Raw genomic sequence first — 17,041 nt, forward strand, 5'->3', positions numbered from 1 at the left:
TATTCCCGTTGGTAACAACAAGTTGTAAATTAAGAAAATCACTCAAAACACGGACTACTTCCTTGGGATACGGTGTTTTGAAGTGCAGCTACTCGAATTTATCTGGAGAGTGTATTCGAGACCTCAAAAATGCAAACCATGCTGTCACGTCCCCTCCGGCCTCTCGGGGGCGCTCCTGCGGCACACTGTAATAATAACTTCCAGGACTGTGACCAGAATGTAAACAGTGCTCAGGTGATAGCTAACTGCTGTTAACATTAACGGTAGCTAATTTCGTTACTGTAGCCGCTTAATCGCACACGTTATGGCTTCACTATAGATTCCTCGACCTGAGAGGGCTTCCTGATTCCTCGTTTCCCTCTCTGTCTTGTCGTTTGATTGCATAAATGGTGAGTAGCTTCCTGTTCGGTCAGTGAACCTGCTGCTGTATCAAGGCCATAGCAAAGACAGTTACCTAACCGTTTTGATGGACTTCTAAATAACAATAGATCGAGGAGATGTGTGTATACACGTTTGACCTGCTAACTAAATTTAAACTAAAGCTAAGGGCACAAGAGTTAGGTAACTAGTTCCTGTTTATTCAGAACCACTGGTACAAACTAAGACACGTGACTATTGTTTTAACAGCTCCATAAGCTGTAAACATGACCAAAGACATCGTTGTTGGGGACGAACTACCAGACTGGGTGGGGGCCAAGGAGTTTTATCAGAAGTATGATCCTAAAGAGGTGATTGGCAGGTAAGTCAACCAAAATAGCCTGAGATATACAATGCTGTTAAAAAGCATCCATCGTGATTTGTTTGTTGCTGTCGTTGTTTTTCATATTTGTTACACTGTATGTTTCATATCATCAATAAATTTTAAATATTAGACAAAGATAACCCAAATAAATTCGAAATGCAGTTTTTGTTTATTAAAGGTGGGGAAAAAAGTTACTGACATCTATCAATCTTGAAAGAGTTACAAAAACAAGCCTTTGGAACTCCAGTGAATTACAGTGAGAGCCATTATTGTGCACAAATGGAGAAAACCTGAAAATGCGGTGAACCTTCCCAGGAGTGGCCGGCCTTAAAATGACTCCAAGATGCCACCGACAACATCCAGGACGTCACAAAAGAACCCAGAGCTACATCTAAAGAACTGTGGGCCTAACTTGCCCCAGGAGCTGCTTTACTGCCTCAGAACCTCAATAACTTGCTATAATTGATGAAACAATGAATTCTGCGCTCTACCAGAAGATCCAGAAGGAGAATGTACAGCCGTCTGTTAAGCCACTGACACTCAAGCCCACACGGGTTATGCAGCAGAACAATGATCCAAAACACACCAGCAAGTCCACATCTGAATTCTAAGAAGAGTGGAACAAAAGTGTGTTCAGGTTATCTTTGTCTAATATTAAAATGAGTATAATGATCTGAAACATGTACCGGTAAGTGGAACGGGGTAAATACTGTGCACAAATACTGTACACAGAGCTACTGTGTACATTTTTTAATACCGTGTCATTTTTTAATAATGTTGAAAATGCACTGTATTGTATGCTCATTGTCAGGGGTGTGAGCAGTGTGGTGCGCAGGTGTGTGCACAGACACACGGGCCAGGAGCTGGCCGTGAAGATTATCGAGATCACAGCTGAGAAGATGACAATCCAGCAGTTGGAGGAGGTGAAAATTTCCACGCTGAAAGAGATCCAAGTGCTCAACATGGTGAAGGGACACCCCTCCATCAGTACGTTGCTGTTCTCTCTCCTTTTGTTAAGGAATCATAAAATTTCTTTCCATAAAGTTTGGTAAGTGTTAAAGTTCTCTTCTTTTTCATTCCCTTTAGTCACCCTCATTGATTCCTATGAGTCTGCTACATTCATATTTTTGGTGTTTGATCTGTGAGTATGAGGACAAAAAACTATTAAACTAAATTCTTTTTACACTCCCAACCTGAAATTCAATTTTTTTTCAACAACATTTGTCAATTTGCTGTCTTTTGTTGATAGCATGAGACGTGGAGAGCTGTTTGACTACCTCACAGAAAAAGTTACCCTAAGTGAGAAGGAAACCAGGTGAGCCGCAGCATGACTGCACTATATCTGTATTAATTAATACTAGCAGCATTTTGCATTGGGCACATCATAAAGTTCTGTTTCTGCAGACCATATTGCAAAATATGCCGCCTTTCAAGATTTTATTTAAAAGTTATCCAGCGAGCAGCTCTGCGTTAAAGAGCTGCTGAATATCTAAATATAATCACACGTTTGGTGTCGACACCCACTTTTAATCTCGTGTCACGCAGCCCAACTTAATCTCACATCAAAAAAGCCGAAGCCTCAAAGCTGCAGCTTTAAAAAAGAAAAACACTCATGTTTTTGGGGTGGTTGTTGTAGTTTTGTAGTTTTTGTTATTAGCATTGTCCTGCTGAAAAATGCAAGGCCTTCCCAGAAAAAATGTCTGGATGGGAGCACATGTTGCTCTAAAACTTGTATATACATTTCATCACAGATGTTGCCTTTCCAGATGTGCAAGATCACAGTCGCAGTGCTGCTTTTTAGCTTTGTTGCTTGCGTACAGAGATTTCTCCAGATTCTCTGAGTTGAGGTTATGGGAGTTCATATTATGTATAGTAGATAATGAGGTATTCAAAGTCTTTGCAACTCATTGAGGAACATTATTCTAAAATTGCTTCACAATTTTTAGATGCAGGTTTTTGCAGATTGTTGACTCTCTACCCATCTTTATTTCTGAGAAGCTCTGATTCTCTAAGATTTTCATTTTATACCCAATCATTTTAATCACTTGGTGAAGCCAGCAATGTTGTGTATCCCATGAATAATCAAGCCAAAGATATGATTAAAATTACACAAACATATTACACAGTGTTTACTCTGAACCTTAGACACGCTCGGACGAAATCTATTTTACACGGATCAAATGTGTGTATTCGGTTCTTTACAGGAGCATGATGCGAGCTCTGCTGGAGGCCGTGCAATACCTTCATTCCCTCAACATCGTACACCGGGATCTGAAACCGGAGAACATTCTCCTGGACGATTATGGCCATATCAAACTCTCTGACTTTGGTTTTTCCGTGCAGCTACAACCTGGGGAGAAGCTTCGAGGTATGGCTGTGGATCATGAGCATATCCTGTGACAAGTGTTCATCCATTATTAGTTTAAAACGATCTTTTCTGTTATAATCAGAGCTCTGTGGGACACCTGGTTATTTGGCGCCCGAAATACTAAAGTGTTCCATGGATGAAATGCACCCAGGCTACGGCAAGGAGGTCGATCTGTGAGTCTGTCTTTGTTCGGCGGAGATTTACAAACGTGCTACTTCTCACTGCCGTTTCTAACATTTGCATGGTGTGTGTTTCTAAGCTGGGCCTGTGGAGTCATCCTCTTCACCTTACTAGCCGGCTCGCCTCCATTCTGGCACCGTAAGCAGATGCTGATGCTGAGGATGATAATGGAGGGTCGCTATCAGTTCAGCTCCCCAGAGTGGGACGACCGGTCTGACACTGTGAAGGATCTGGTAAGCTCATACAGTCAGCTTATTCTGTACTGCAGCAACCCTAACATTGACATTTTCAGTGCAAAGAACAAATCATATTGCAGTATTTGCATCTCTTAAATCATTCATGTGTACTTCTGTAATCTTTGTGCTTGTGATACTCAGATATCCAGGCTGCTGGTGGTGGACCCAGCTAACCGTCTCACTGCTGAGCAAGCCTTGGCCCATTCCTTCTTCAGGCAGTACCAGCGGGAGGATGTGAGGCTCTTCAGCCCCAGAAAGACGTTTAGGGTGAGCCGCTGTGTTAGCCCAGCATTGTTATTGCCGCTGATTTAAACTGTCTGTGGAAAAAGGAAATAACTTCCACATGCTTCCATGCATCCAGGTTCTGATAGTGAGCGTGCTCGCCTGCATCAGGATGTACAGCCACTACCGCAGGGTGCGGCCGCTAACCCGAGAGGTGCTGGCGAGGGATCCTTACTCCATCCGCGGCGTGCGCAAGCTCATCGACGGCTGCGCCTTCCGGATCTACGGGCACTGGGTCAAGAAAGGGGAGCAGCAGAACCGAGCAGCCCTCTTTCAGAACACTGCTAAGATCATGCTGCTAGAGCTGGAGGAGTTTGAAACATAAAAGGTCAACCTCGTCACTCAAAAACGCTTTTATGTATCCGTTTGCATGTGCTGTCATTGCGGTGTTTGCTCCATCGAGTTACTGTTTCAAGATAAGGAATGCAGGGACGGGGGATCTTTGTGTGCCTTAATGCGCATCGTGGCTCTGAAAGTTCAAGATAAGTATGCACCACTTAATATTCCTTATCTGTTGTTGTCTGAAACTCCCTGTCAGGTCATCCGGTTTGCAGTGCAATTTGCCGTTGAGGACACCTTGCACGATCTCTTTAGTAAAACTCATCATAATATACATTTAGGATTTTATGTGTTAATCGTCCGTTATAACTGAGTAGGCCAGTGGCGTCAAACTCATTTTAATTCATGGGCCACATGCAGCCCAATTTGATCGCAAGTGAAAGTGTTTCATAATAAAAATCTATTTTAAAAAAATCTTAAAAATGTTCCTTTTCTTTTAGCGGCGAGTACAATTATGTATTTAATAAATCCTACATTTACTAAACAGATGATGGTGAAATTAAGTGTCACTCTTAACGACTTACAAGACGTGTGGCCCACAGTTTGTGTGTTTGACCCCTCTGATGTAGAGAATGCATTTCTAAGCACTGTGTAGGTTAAGTGGAAATCAAAGCACTCAGATTAGTTATTTCTAGGGGACCTAGTATGCTCATATTGAGTAGCTTTGCATGATTCACGGTTCATAAAAACACTTGTATGTCTTTTACTGCGCATTAGTGCAGACCTTCAGGCCACACGACCATTAAGCCAACTTTCTTCCTTATTACCTGAAACTTTAATACAACACCTAACATTGTAATACTACAAAAACAGCAGAAAATAAGGAAAAAGCATAATAAGTCTCCTTTATTAGACACATACAGGTACATAGAAGTGCTGCGTTAAAGCTCAGATTTACATATATGCCAGTATTACGAGTCAGCACTGGGGCACATGTGTGAAATATTCAAGTTAAATATTTGGAGTGTTTCTGTCGTGTTTCATGCATGCAAGCATTCCTCAACAGGAAACCCACTCAAGACTAACTGTGAACATCGTTTGCGACTGTAAAACTAACAAGCACCATTCCTAACTCAGTTCATTCTTTCATCTAGAGAGAATTACGTTTATTTCATTTCCTGGAAGTGCCTGTTTGGGAAAAAAAACATGTAATTATATAAATGCAGGTATAAAGTATGTTGTGCTGTACATGGAGAAAAATGGTTTTATTGACAATAAAACAAATGTTTTAATCGTGCTGCTTTGCAGGAGTGCTTTATTTGAAATCTACCGCCTATCTAGATGGGGCAAAAAAAAGTGTGTTATTTTTTGGCTTTGTGGCTGTTCTGTGAGTAATCTAAAGCACTGTTTTGCTGAGATGCTTTTTCTTTAATCCGCTGATCTAGTTGCCCAGACACAAGCATCATCTGCTCTCTGACTTGTTGCTCTATCAGCGCCTTCAGCTCAGATGTGGCTCCTGAAAGAGAGGAAATGAAGCCGTTCCTTGCATGACTTTGCTTGGGCTGTGTTGGACTGTGAAAGTTACGCCTGCAGCATAACTGCTGCGCTGCCATGATTTTTACCTGCTGGGGCTGCGATGGAGGCTTGCTGTGTTTCAGAAGACGTCCCATCTTCCGCCTCTGTCTCATTCTCAACACCTGGTCGGATAAAAGTAATAATAAATATAGCTCAGTACATTTTTTTTTTTTTTTTTTTTTTTTTTAAATATCCCATTTTTAATGCAACACATAACAAGGCAGGTGTTGGATTGGAGGAGATTTTTTTTCTTTTAATATTCATTTCCACAGGAAGTGAAAAGGAGATTAAGAATGTTTTGCAAGAGTACATCTGATCCAATTTCACTCCAACCACAACTGTGCAAGATTGGATCACACATGTAGTCACTGCAAAGAGGTAGAAGACGATTTTTATACACTACATGAACTGAATTCCTGAGCCAGATATACAAAGAAATCCATGCCATGAAGCACCCGGCATACTGTTTCTGTACTGGTGAGAATTCCAGAGAAGGGTCAGAGCTCTGCAGTTAAGTGAGCCAGCAGAGCATTGGCTGGGTTTCTGCAGTTCCTAAAAGCGTCTACTTTGCAATAATCTCACTTACAGGTGATGGTAGAATATGTATGAGAGAAATTTTTTTACAAAATGAGTTGTTGCAATGGCGACATCCTATTACAGCGCCACGCTCAAATTCAGTGAGCTCTTTAGAGCAACCCATTCTTTCACAAATGTTTGTAAAGGCAGACTGCGTAGCTTGTTGCTTCATTTTATGCATCTGTGGCAATGCGACTGAAAACATCTGAATTTACTTTCTTTCTTATCTTAACACTGTATGATTTCAGATTGCTTTTCCTTTTTTTTGTCTTCATTGTCTGACAGCTTTGTTTGTGCCAAACACGTTTGCTTTTCCAAGATGAACTCTGTAAATTCTCTATAGGCTCTTCTTCGTGTGTTACTTTTATCTGTTTTTGTTTATTCATTTCTATTCGTGTTATTTCTGTTAATACAGTATGTGTGTGATATGGCATTGTCTAAGCTGACAGGCAGGAGGGTAAAAGAAAGAGGGAGAAAGAAAAAAGGGAACAGGGGAGAATAAAGGCAAGAATAAAATACAATTGCTCTCCCTCGCTATATGTAACTTTAATGCTACTAAAAACTTTGCTTTTTACCTGGCGCAGAAGAATCCTCCACGGTAGGGGATCCAATATCCAGCATCCCAGAGTATCTCAAAGACAGATCGAGATTCACCTGTTGGTGGAAAAAAAACTTACTTAAAATGTATTTGGTACACAGGGGGCACTACTGAGAACAGGAAAGCTGCACAGAGGGTAACTAACATGGCCCAAAAAAATCATTGGCTGCCCACTGCCACCCCTGGAGGCCATCACAAGATCCTCCTGTCTCAGGAAAAACCAGGGCCATTACAGGTGACCCCTGGTAGGCACCTCCAGACTCACTAACAGCTTCTTGCCCTGGGCCATTCAGACTGTTAACACTATCCCCCACAACACACCCACCCACCTCTAGCCACTCAGAATCTATTCAGACCAAGTCTTTTCTTTGCACTACCTCCAAGCACTTTGCTCTCCATTGTGTGCCTTTCTATTGCTTTGTACATACATATATACATATTCCTCTAGTTTGTATATATCTCTTCTGTTCCTATATATTCCTGATGTCTTTACTATTTTATTTATTTTTACTCCTGCACAGCTGTCGTGGAGCACCCATAATTTCCTTGTATGACAATGACAATAAAGGGTTATTCTATTCTATTCTATTCTATTCTATATTTGTTTGTTTGTATATTTGTGATATAATTTATTATTTCACAAACGAGCATGTAGCACTAAATACAATCTATGTGCTTTAGAAATACATTTTACTTTACCTAATGACAAATACTGAAAACTCAAGTCAGTTAATTCATGACATTTACCTGTGTGGTAAAGATATATTTATATAGCTTGTAGTGTTTCATGTAGTTGTTGAGGATGTATGTTAAGACACGGTTAACCTCATCAGCATTGAAGAGGCTGATGCTGAACGGAGGCCGCTGTAGAGGGGAGACACACACGCACACACAAACACACTATGAATCAGCATTACAATCGTGGATCTGTATGAGTTTGAAAATGAAACAGTGACTGCCAAATTTTGCACACACCCTGACTGAGTGGCATAACAGAAGCTCCCTGCAGTACTTGAAACACTGCTCCGAGTTATTGAGTGGAGTTTCTGCAAGAAAGGAGGTTCAGACACATGTCATGTAAAGTTAAAGGATACTTTGGCATTTAATGGTGGTGATGCAAGTCACGTGACACTAGGTCAACAATCTTACTGAGTTAATCACTGACTCATAAGATTGTACAGTATTTCCTTCAATTGCCTAAATACTGTATTTTTTACAGACTTAACAGAAGAGTTGAGTCTGCGCTAAACAAATGTTGTGAGGAGAAGAGATCATTTGTACTGTTTTGATTTTAAACACATCATTTTCAAAGCCACATAGACCCCCGCCTTGCTGACTACACATAGTTAAGATAAAGCTACTTTGCTTACCCACGTTGGCTTCATGAATTGACTTGATAATGGACAAGAGAGTAGACGTTTGTTCTTTGTTGAAGCTGTGCTCTCTGCAGAAAAGCACCGTCTGAACGTACAGCTCCAGAAGAACTCCCTTTCTGGGTTCAGGGAGGTCAATTCGAAGCACACTGCACAGAGCACTGTTACAGAGGAGAATAAGTAACCCCCCCTAAATAACGTCTGTGCCCTATAATTGAGTGATTATTGTTTATAAATGAGTGACAGAAACCTCTCCAGATCGGGAATGGATTGCATTTTGTTGATCTCTTCCATATCATGGTAGCTTACATCTGTCCTGAGGGAAATAGATTCATGGATAAATATTACAATCAGGCAGGCAAAGTGTAAATAAAATGGAAGCTAACGAAAATGATCTGCACCGTGTGTGTGACCCAGCTCTCACCATAACATCACTTTAGCTTTCAGGTCATGTGGTAGCTACAAAAGAAAACGATGCTTTTTATACATTGTAATCCATTACAAATAATAATAAAAGCTCTGTCAATTGTAAGATGTAACATGAATATTTATGCCAAAATTGTTTTTTTTAAATTAACAGAGGCTAAATGAGTAGGAAGTAAAGAGAACCGAACACAGAAGCAGCGAATAAAACTTGAAGAGCATACCTTAATTGTCCCATCCATTTTTAAAAGTTATTATTTCTTTAGGTGAAATAACTAACTATAGTTAAAATGGACAGACTTCAAAACATGTTTTACAGTTTAAAGAAAATATATCAGAAAATAAATCTGCCTGGAGTATGCTCCGTTTTGTTAGCCACCTGTATCCTAGCAACAGGCCACTTTTTTCTTTTTCCGGTTCAGTGTCCTACAAAATAAAACAACTAAATAAACATTTGTTTATTGTTTATCACATTATTATACATCATGTTATATAATTTAATAGATCTTATTTATGCAGCAATGCTCTTAAAGGTAACGGCATGAGCCGCACTGATTTGTTATTATCTTATAATTTAATGTAAAGTGAAGTGCCCCCCCCCCCCACACACACACACACACAACGAAACAAAACAAAAAGAAAACCAAAACAATAATAATGAATTAATTAAAAACCTCATCACTTGGTACATTTGCAAGTCCTCGGCTAAACCCATGATGATGAGATCAGCGCTCTGTGGGAGTCATCCATCTGCTGCTGGATTTCTTGTTCTTGTGGCTGAAAATAGGAGGCTAACGACCTTTGGCTGTATGTTTTCGGATCGTTATGCCAAACGTAGTGCCAACATAATGCAGGATGAAGAGTCGAAAGTTAAATCTAAAAATAAACAGAGAGAAAAAAAATTGCAGGCGAAAGATGTAATGAGCCAGCCTGTTGTGTGATAAATAAAAGAAAATTAAAGATGCTGGGTTTGGTAACTCTCTTTAAGCTCTCCATCGCTGCGTGAAGCTGTAACCATGGCAACGCTATAAACCTGCCTGAGTTTTCTGTCGACAGCTGCTGTGCTTTTATTTTTTTGTTTTTTGTTTATGTTTATGTTTTTTTTTGTGGGGGGGGGGGTGTGTCATTAACTGAATCCAAAGCGATGCATAGCAAACCTAATAGCGAGAAGCTTTGGGGGCTATCTGTGCGACTGCTGTGGCTTCCGTGTTTGTTTACGGGGTAAGTGATGGAGGAGCTGGGAGTGGATGGGGGCACCACATTCCTGTTTCTCTTGCCTCACGTTTCTGCTGCAGGCCTTAACATCTTCATGAAGTAGTATGGAAAGCCTGTTCAACAGGCTGCTCGTCACCCTGACTGAGCTGCCGCTGTGTAGTTTAAGAACATTATCCCCATTTAATCTACTTTGCCTTCTGCTGCACGCAGGTGGACAGACTGGCAGATGGAGCTGGGCGGCACAATCAAACACCCGCTTTCCGTCCTTAATTGCACGTAGTGGGTTTTTCTCTGGACACAGTCGACATTTATTAATTGTTCTCACCTTGAGCGTTGATGGTGGACTTCATCTTTTGTTTGCAGATACTCTGATTCATCTACTGACTGCTTCATCAGTTAATAGGGAGGTTTTACCCGGACATGGAGGAGCCCGACATACGACAACAGAAGCTGGACAACCAGGTGAAGATACAATGATTATAATTTAAATATATCTTTTATATATTCTAGTGTCCACTGGTACAAGAATTGTAATTGCAAACATTACATAGGTTTTACCATTTTGTAAAAAGCATGCAAGACTGTCACAGTGAGACTGGAGCAAACACTAAAATTTTGTCAATTGTTGCTCACAAGTACTAAAATTTAAGCATAGCTTTACAAAAATAGATACATTAAAAAAAATATTTCTCCAGTTGGAAAAGGTCACAGTCTGTGTCAGAACCACCTGCTGTTTCCTGAGCTGCTAAACTTCAAGTCCCAGGCCCGTTTATGCTATACAGTATGCGGTTTTGATCTATTTAAGTTTTACATATATGCCCTATAGTAGTCACGTCAGCACGTAACCCATAGTAGTAAAGTACTAATCCTAAATTAAGAACTAGCAGTATTAGTGTAGTAAACTGTGAAAATGAAACTGCGAAAATGCAGGTGCATGAGCAATCATTTAGGCTGTCCAGAATTAAAACCACTACAACTCACCATCTAACTTCCCAGAGCCCTTCCCTTAGCCTGGTTCTCCTGGAGCTTTCTTCCTGTTAAAGGGGAGTTTTTCCTTCCCACTGTTGCCAAGTGCTCGTCCTCTGACTGTTGGGTCTTTACCTTAAATATAAGCACTTTTAGGTGACTGTTGTTGTTGATTTGGCAATACATAAATAAAATTGAATTGAACTGAATTCAGTTACATGAGAGAGAAAGCAGAACATCGTTTTATTAATGACTCTCAAGAGCCCATTTGGAGCCATATCTATGTAATTATATGTCCATGTGTGAACACTGTGTAGAGACTGAGTTTGTCTGATGTGTGACCCACAGCGAACCCTTTTGATGAAGAAGCAGCAGAAGAAGAGAGCTGATTCTCAAATGGTGTTGACCAACCGGGACACTCGAGAGAAGAATCGAAAGCACAAAGCTGTCCACTCTGATGAGACGCCTCTGTTGATCAGCCAATCACTGAGCAGCACTTCTCTTAGTGGTTGGTGTTAGAATAATTAATTAGAATAAACCATTAAAAAAAAACTAAACATGTCTTTACAATGTGTGATTTTATTTTTTATTTTTTCAACATTTATAAATCTTTTTTGTTTGTTTGTTTTTTGCTTATTTTGAAGATCAAGTTGAGCATGCCCATGATAACCCACTGGATGTGATTACACTTGGTGAAGGTGACTCAACAGCAAATGTGGAGTTAGATGAGATGCCTGCAGAGAAGCCAGTCGTTCCCAAGAAAATGAACTTGGAGATTGACAGAGAGCCTGAGGTGAAATACGAAGGGGCCAACGAAGCCCAAGCGGAAGGGAAAAAGACAAAGAAGAAAGATGTGAAAAAGGACAAAGCCAAACGTAAGCGGTGATGTAAGAAACTGTCCCGTGCATTGATGAACGCTGTTCGTTACAGACGCCTATTGATCAGCAACTAACTGCTTTTTCAGAGGTGGAAGAGACAGAGGAAAAGAAGAAAGAAAAAGACACGGAGAAGAAGGAGAAAAAAACAAAGAAGAAGAGCAAAGACTCTGTCGACGCACCGAAGACAAACAAGACAACCAAACAAGAGCGCAAAAGTAATAAAACAAATTCACACTTCCACTCTAAGAGCTTTGCATCTAACAAGAAAAAAACCCACTTCCATTAAATTAAAGGAGCTTCACATCAAGCTTTATGCAAATGTCTGCTCTTTTACAGAGAAGAACCTACAGGAGGCTTTAACGTCTGAAGCAGTGTCAGCAGAGGTAAGCCCAGAGAAGACTAAACAAGATCAAAGTGAAGCTGAACAAGAAGAAGAAGAAGAAGAAGAAGAAGAAGATGGGCTTCAGAGGAATGCTTCTCAAACACCTAAAAGGAAAAAAGACCTGGACACATGTGAGAGAAAAATCTGTTCTGTATGATGTCTTGATGCATTCTCAATCATCCAGGAAAGTAAATCTCCAAAAGTTGATTCTGTTCATCTGGACGTAACGTTTTGTGGGAGAAATGTTTCGTCACTCATCCAAGTGACTTCTTCAGTCTCGACTGACGAAACGTTTCTCCCACAAAACGCCACGTCCAGATTAACAGAATCAACATCTGGAGGTATTCTGTATGATCCCCGGTTCTTTAAAATTTTATAAAAGAACATTGTCATTGTTTATCTCCATAGCCAGATGCCAAATAAGTGACGAGAGCAAAGACGAGGAGGTCCAAGAGAAAGAGAAAAAAGAGAAAAAGTCACACAAAGCAGAGAAAACTACACAAAGTCTAGCGTCCCTGAACTCCAACTACAGGGAGAGTTCATCTACAGCCAGTGAATCTAATGAAAGAGTAAGACGTTACAGGCGCAAGAAGCAAAAACAAACAAAAAACAAATGGAAAAGATCTCAAAAAATCATTCACATCCTTTCTCTTTTCAGCCAACTTCTCCAATATCAGTGGAAGATCTTGAGAAGTTTGCCTTACGTCCTGCTCCTAGAGATGTGACGATCCAGTGCAGGGTCACGAGGGACAGGAGAGGCATGGAGAAGGGCATTTACCCAACTTACTACCTCCACATGGAGAAAGAGGATGGAAAGAGGGTTGGTACACTGATTTTAGCTACAGTAATTTCATTTTGCTGTCGTATTTGTGTCAAAGCATCATTCTCTCCCTCTGTTTAACCACTGTGCCACCTCTAGGTGTTTCTAATGGCGGGCCGAAAGAGAAAGAAGTGCAAAACATCCAACTATCTCATCTCTACTGACCCCACAAATCTATCCAGAGATACAAACTCCTACATAGGAAAACTAAGGTGATTTCACCATTTAAAATGAAAAATCTAGTATGATCCGGTCTTTTGGTCTTGTGCCACAGCTCTGATCGGTTGTAACCTCGGTCATTTTCATCCCAAGTTTCCTTGGAGATCTTTGGACAGCTGAACTCACTTTTTAAACCTTTTTATTTACATAGAAAATTCAGGTTTTTCATAAAAATTAATTCAGCGAGTTATAGTAAAAGTAAAGCAAAGTAAAAGTTGTGATTTTTACTTTGCTTTCTTTAAAGAATTGTCTTATCCGCAGCATTCACAGCCTTGCCGACCTTTGGCACTCTCGCTGTAAGTTTGTTAAGGTAATCTGGAGGCGTTTCACACCTCCAAAGCACCTCCAGTAAGATGGATTGGCACTTCTTACATGCCATATGGTCAAACTGTTCTCATGACAGCTGAACAGAGCAGGAAAGGGTCTGCTTTATTATACCAGCTGACTGCTTCTTTGAGAGGTATGAAATATCTGCGTGGTTTTAAAGTAAACTGGCTTCAGTCGAGCAGCGTCCGTCATATATCTTGCACAGATCTCCCACTTCACCACTACCAAAGTACACACTCCTTCACATTTCCTTTATGATACTCAGAGCTCGTGTCAGGCACGTGCCCAGTTGCCTTATGTCTAACAACTGTTCCTTAACACTTCAAATGCACAGTAACCTGTCTGGCTTAGCCAGAAATCATTTGCCCTCCAATAGAATCTATGACACATGGGGGGGCTCCAGCTACAGACATAAAGAACTCAAGAAAAAGCACCATAAGATTAGTGTGAGAGCACCACGAATGTGTAAAAAAAAAAAAAAAAGCCACTGCACTCCATCTGTGATTGCTGATGTTCCAATCTGGACCAAAGTGAACTGACAGCCATCTGAAGAGTGAGCCCGGCTAATAGTTGGGGTTTAAAAGCACTTGTCACCACTCTGGCCTTTTCCCTAAAAAGGTCTGCAATGCTGACTTACCGGAAAAAATAAGTGAGCATCAAAGCATCTGTGGTGTGTGTGCTAGCTCAAATTGTTTTAGATCGTGATTCTGATAGGACTCATTTGTTTCAGGTCAAATGTGCTAGGTACAAAGTTCACAGTCTATGATGGAGGTGAAAACCCGGAGAAAAAACCTTTCATAAAAGAGTGTGAATCAGTGAGGCAAGAGCTAGCAGCAATTTGCTACGTAGGTACCACACACACACACACACACACACACACACACACACATATGGATGCTATTTGCAGAACAGACAAAGCTTTCCAACATGCATCACAACCATTTATCACATTCCAGGAGACAAATGTGCTGGGTCTCAAGGGTCCAAGGAAGATGACGGTGCTCATCCCTGGCATGCTGGAGAATGATGAAAGAGTGGTCATCCGGCCCAAAAATGTATAAGTAAAACATAAAACTCATTCACAGTGTTATTAAACCTGTGATAGGAGTGAATTATTTCAGATCAACTTATCTTATCCTCTTATTCCAGGACCTGGAGACTCTGTTGACCCGCCATGCAAATGGCAACACGGACAAATTGGTCACCCTGGTGAACAAATCCCCGAGCTGGAACGAACAGACTCAGTCGTACGTGCTCAACTTTCACGGACGTGTCACCCAGGCCTCTGTCAAAAACTTCCAGATCATCCACCCTGACAATGGTAGGACGACTTATTGTCCGTCTCTGGAGAAACGATTTGGCTCATTAACTTCAATGCCCTCCTGTTTTTTCCAGAGGACTACATCGTGATGCAGTTTGGCCGCGTAGCTGAGGACGTCTTCTCTATGGACTACAGTTTCCCTATGTGTGCCCTGCAAGCTTTTGCCATCACCCTCTCATCCTTTGATGGCAAGCTGGCCTGCGAGTGAGCGATGCTGGTGTGCCTCAAGTGCTTAAAGAGATCCCCACACAGGATCAGTTTTCATGTTCTGTATCCTGCCGGACTGTAACACTAACATATACATTTAATATGCCACAGACATCAGAGGAGACTAATTTTATAGGGCTGTTTACTATTTTATCACCACTGTTAAAATAAGGGTTTACTTTTCATATTTCTCAGATGTGCAAAGAACTTTTCAAATGTGAAAGATTACCATGTGAAAACTACCCATTAAATATTGATTAACAGTATTAACAGTATTAAAAGTGTGCGAAGAGTCATATTTAAAATATTTAATCGTTCTTTATGTTTACTTAATGAATTTTATTATTTAAACATTACATTGCTGATATTTTCCGTGACAAAAAAAGCCCACAGTGTTATCAGCCTGTGGACTTTTCCATTAACTTGATTAGTACAACTTTTGCAGCTTCAATCAGCCTCTCAGATTTGTATCAGTGTGATTACATGTGACATCTCTAGCTGTTTGCTATCATCTCAGAGTGTTTATCACGAAAAGGAAACTTTTTTTTTATCAAAGTACTAAAAACAGAGGAAAAAAACTGTATCAGATGTAGAAGAACTGCAGCACGTTGCAGATTTCTCTTCTTGCACAATATAAAGATTCAAACACTAGTTCCATCCCAGGACCATCACCATTGCTGATCTCAAGCAAGTTTTAATGCTGCTTAACAGGAAAAAGGGGGGGACAGAAGTCATTTGGGTTTCAGTTAGTAAAAATAAGCCTCAGTTTCGTTCTGTGGTAAGGTAAGACGATCAGAGGTAAACAGGTATTTTTGAAACCTAACCTCTGCAATCGCATTTATACATTGCCATGCTGTGTTTATTCATTTCCTGTTGAAATGGTATTATAGCGCAAAAAAATGTTTGCGGGTATTCCCATCACAATATCTACTAATACTTGCTGCAGCATACTTCACAAGTAAAGCAGGCGATGCATTATGTAACTGGGCCCTCAGGCCGTAAAAAAAACACGAGTGCATGATGAACGAGACACATCCAGCTAAAGTGAGATTCAGTCTGCTAGAGTGTGTTTACACATTTGTAAATAAACAAAATCATGAACCCTAGAGGAAGCCGTGAAACTCACCATCAGCTCTTATCTTTTGTAACATCTTTCACCAAAGGCGTACACAACCCCAATTTCAGCTAATCTGCTCTCAGTGCATGTTGCACAACACCCTTGCAGGTTGCACAATAATTAGCATACTCTAATATCAGGTTACTTGTTAAATTGAAGTAATAATAATAATGATATAGAAAGTGCTGTGGTGGCTTAAAGGTTGATTAAGGCATGCAAACTTGGACTGCGTGGCTTTTTGCTGTCTAGATTCCACAGGAAGAGCACGTAAATGTACTGTTTTCTGTAAATATGAATAAAACAACTCAGGAATAAATAGCAAAGAAAACCTACTTTTAAAAAAATATTATATGAAAGTCAAAAGATGTTGATGTGCAGTATACAAAAGGTAAAAATCTTAATCCTGTTTAGACATTTACAGCCAATGTGCAGAAAATGTTAACACACAAATATGTGTTTAGAGGTGTGTTTTAAATTTGTGTCCCTAAAGCAGATGAATGTCTGACAGAAATGAGTGGATATCTTACGCTGTAGGTTTAGAGCTCAGTGAAAGGTGTTTATATAGTCATTTCTGTCACATGGCATCTCAGGCTTCACCGTTTTTGCAGCTTATCAGCTCATCAGTCATTCAAACTGAGTTTGGATGATAAGACAGCTGTGTCTTCCAGCTTTGTGCCCATTCAGAAAGTTACTACATGAAGTAACCTTAAAACTGTAGATGCACCTCAGCAGGTGGGCTGTGGAGCATCTCGGCCCAAAGCACTTCACCTTTTGCTTCCTCTAAACAAGCTAAACGGGCTCTGGTAAAGATTTCATGACAATTGCAAACAAGTGCACAGTCAGACAGACTGTAATATGAAACACTGCTAGGTTAAACTCTTTTCACACGCTTTCATAAACAGCTGCTCTCTTAAAAAAGCACATCCTCTCCAACCAGTGACAATGATAGTGGTGAGT

The 17,041-nt window shown here is 40.5% G+C and overlaps 3 protein-coding genes across 12 annotated transcripts; 2 read left to right on the plus strand and 1 right to left on the minus strand.

Moving 5' to 3' along the window:
• The first annotated feature begins 168 nt into the window (after positions 1-168).
• phkg2 (phosphorylase kinase, gamma 2 (testis)) lies at positions 169-4,133 on the plus strand. Its single transcript, XM_040023402.1, has 10 exons — positions 169-389; positions 628-739; positions 1,554-1,729; positions 1,829-1,883; positions 1,992-2,057; positions 2,947-3,110; positions 3,193-3,283; positions 3,370-3,523; positions 3,668-3,793; positions 3,888-4,133. Exons 2-10 carry the CDS (start codon positions 645-647, stop codon positions 4,131-4,133), a joined length of 1,173 nt encoding a protein of 390 aa, XP_039879336.1. The 5' UTR covers positions 169-389; positions 628-644.
• Positions 4,134-5,260: 1,127 nt separating this feature from the next.
• ccdc189 (coiled-coil domain containing 189) lies at positions 5,261-9,662 on the minus strand. 8 transcript variants are annotated; one of them, XM_040023416.1, is made up of 9 exons: positions 9,322-9,662; positions 8,611-8,668; positions 8,460-8,525; positions 8,207-8,370; positions 7,812-7,882; positions 7,584-7,700; positions 6,814-6,892; positions 5,710-5,784; positions 5,261-5,603 (listed from the first exon to the last, which is right to left on the minus strand). In XM_040023416.1, exons 2-9 carry the CDS (start codon positions 8,634-8,636, stop codon positions 5,449-5,451), a joined length of 753 nt encoding a protein of 250 aa, XP_039879350.1. In that variant the 5' UTR covers positions 8,637-8,668; positions 9,322-9,662; the 3' UTR covers positions 5,261-5,448. The 8 variants fall into 8 exon arrangements, with proteins under 8 accessions (XP_039879350.1, XP_039879349.1, XP_039879355.1 ...); XM_040023415.1 differs by having other exon boundaries at positions 9,307-9,662; XM_040023421.1 differs by having other exon boundaries at positions 8,460-8,520; positions 8,634-8,668; positions 9,322-9,659.
• A 41-nt stretch (positions 9,663-9,703) lies between these two features.
• si:dkey-220f10.4 (tubby protein) lies at positions 9,704-16,756 on the plus strand. Of its 3 annotated transcripts, XM_040023397.1 has the most exons (14): positions 9,704-9,853; positions 10,058-10,126; positions 10,211-10,309; positions 11,162-11,321; positions 11,458-11,688; positions 11,778-11,906; positions 12,028-12,204; positions 12,482-12,642; positions 12,732-12,893; positions 12,993-13,105; positions 14,170-14,284; positions 14,396-14,494; positions 14,589-14,760; positions 14,835-16,756. In XM_040023397.1, exons 3-14 carry the CDS (start codon positions 10,268-10,270, stop codon positions 14,966-14,968), a joined length of 1,695 nt encoding a protein of 564 aa, XP_039879331.1. In that variant the 5' UTR covers positions 9,704-9,853; positions 10,058-10,126; positions 10,211-10,267; the 3' UTR covers positions 14,969-16,756. The 3 variants fall into 3 exon arrangements, with proteins under 3 accessions (XP_039879331.1, XP_039879330.1, XP_039879332.1); XM_040023396.1 differs by having other exon boundaries at positions 10,058-10,309; XM_040023398.1 differs by lacking the exon at positions 10,058-10,126.
• The last annotated feature ends 285 nt before the right edge of the window (positions 16,757-17,041 follow it).

The sequence above is a fragment of the Simochromis diagramma genome, unplaced genomic scaffold, assembly GCF_900408965.1.
Source record: "Simochromis diagramma unplaced genomic scaffold, fSimDia1.1 OVJJ01000208.1, whole genome shotgun sequence".
NCBI classification, from domain to species: domain Eukaryota; kingdom Metazoa; phylum Chordata; class Actinopteri; order Cichliformes; family Cichlidae; genus Simochromis; species Simochromis diagramma.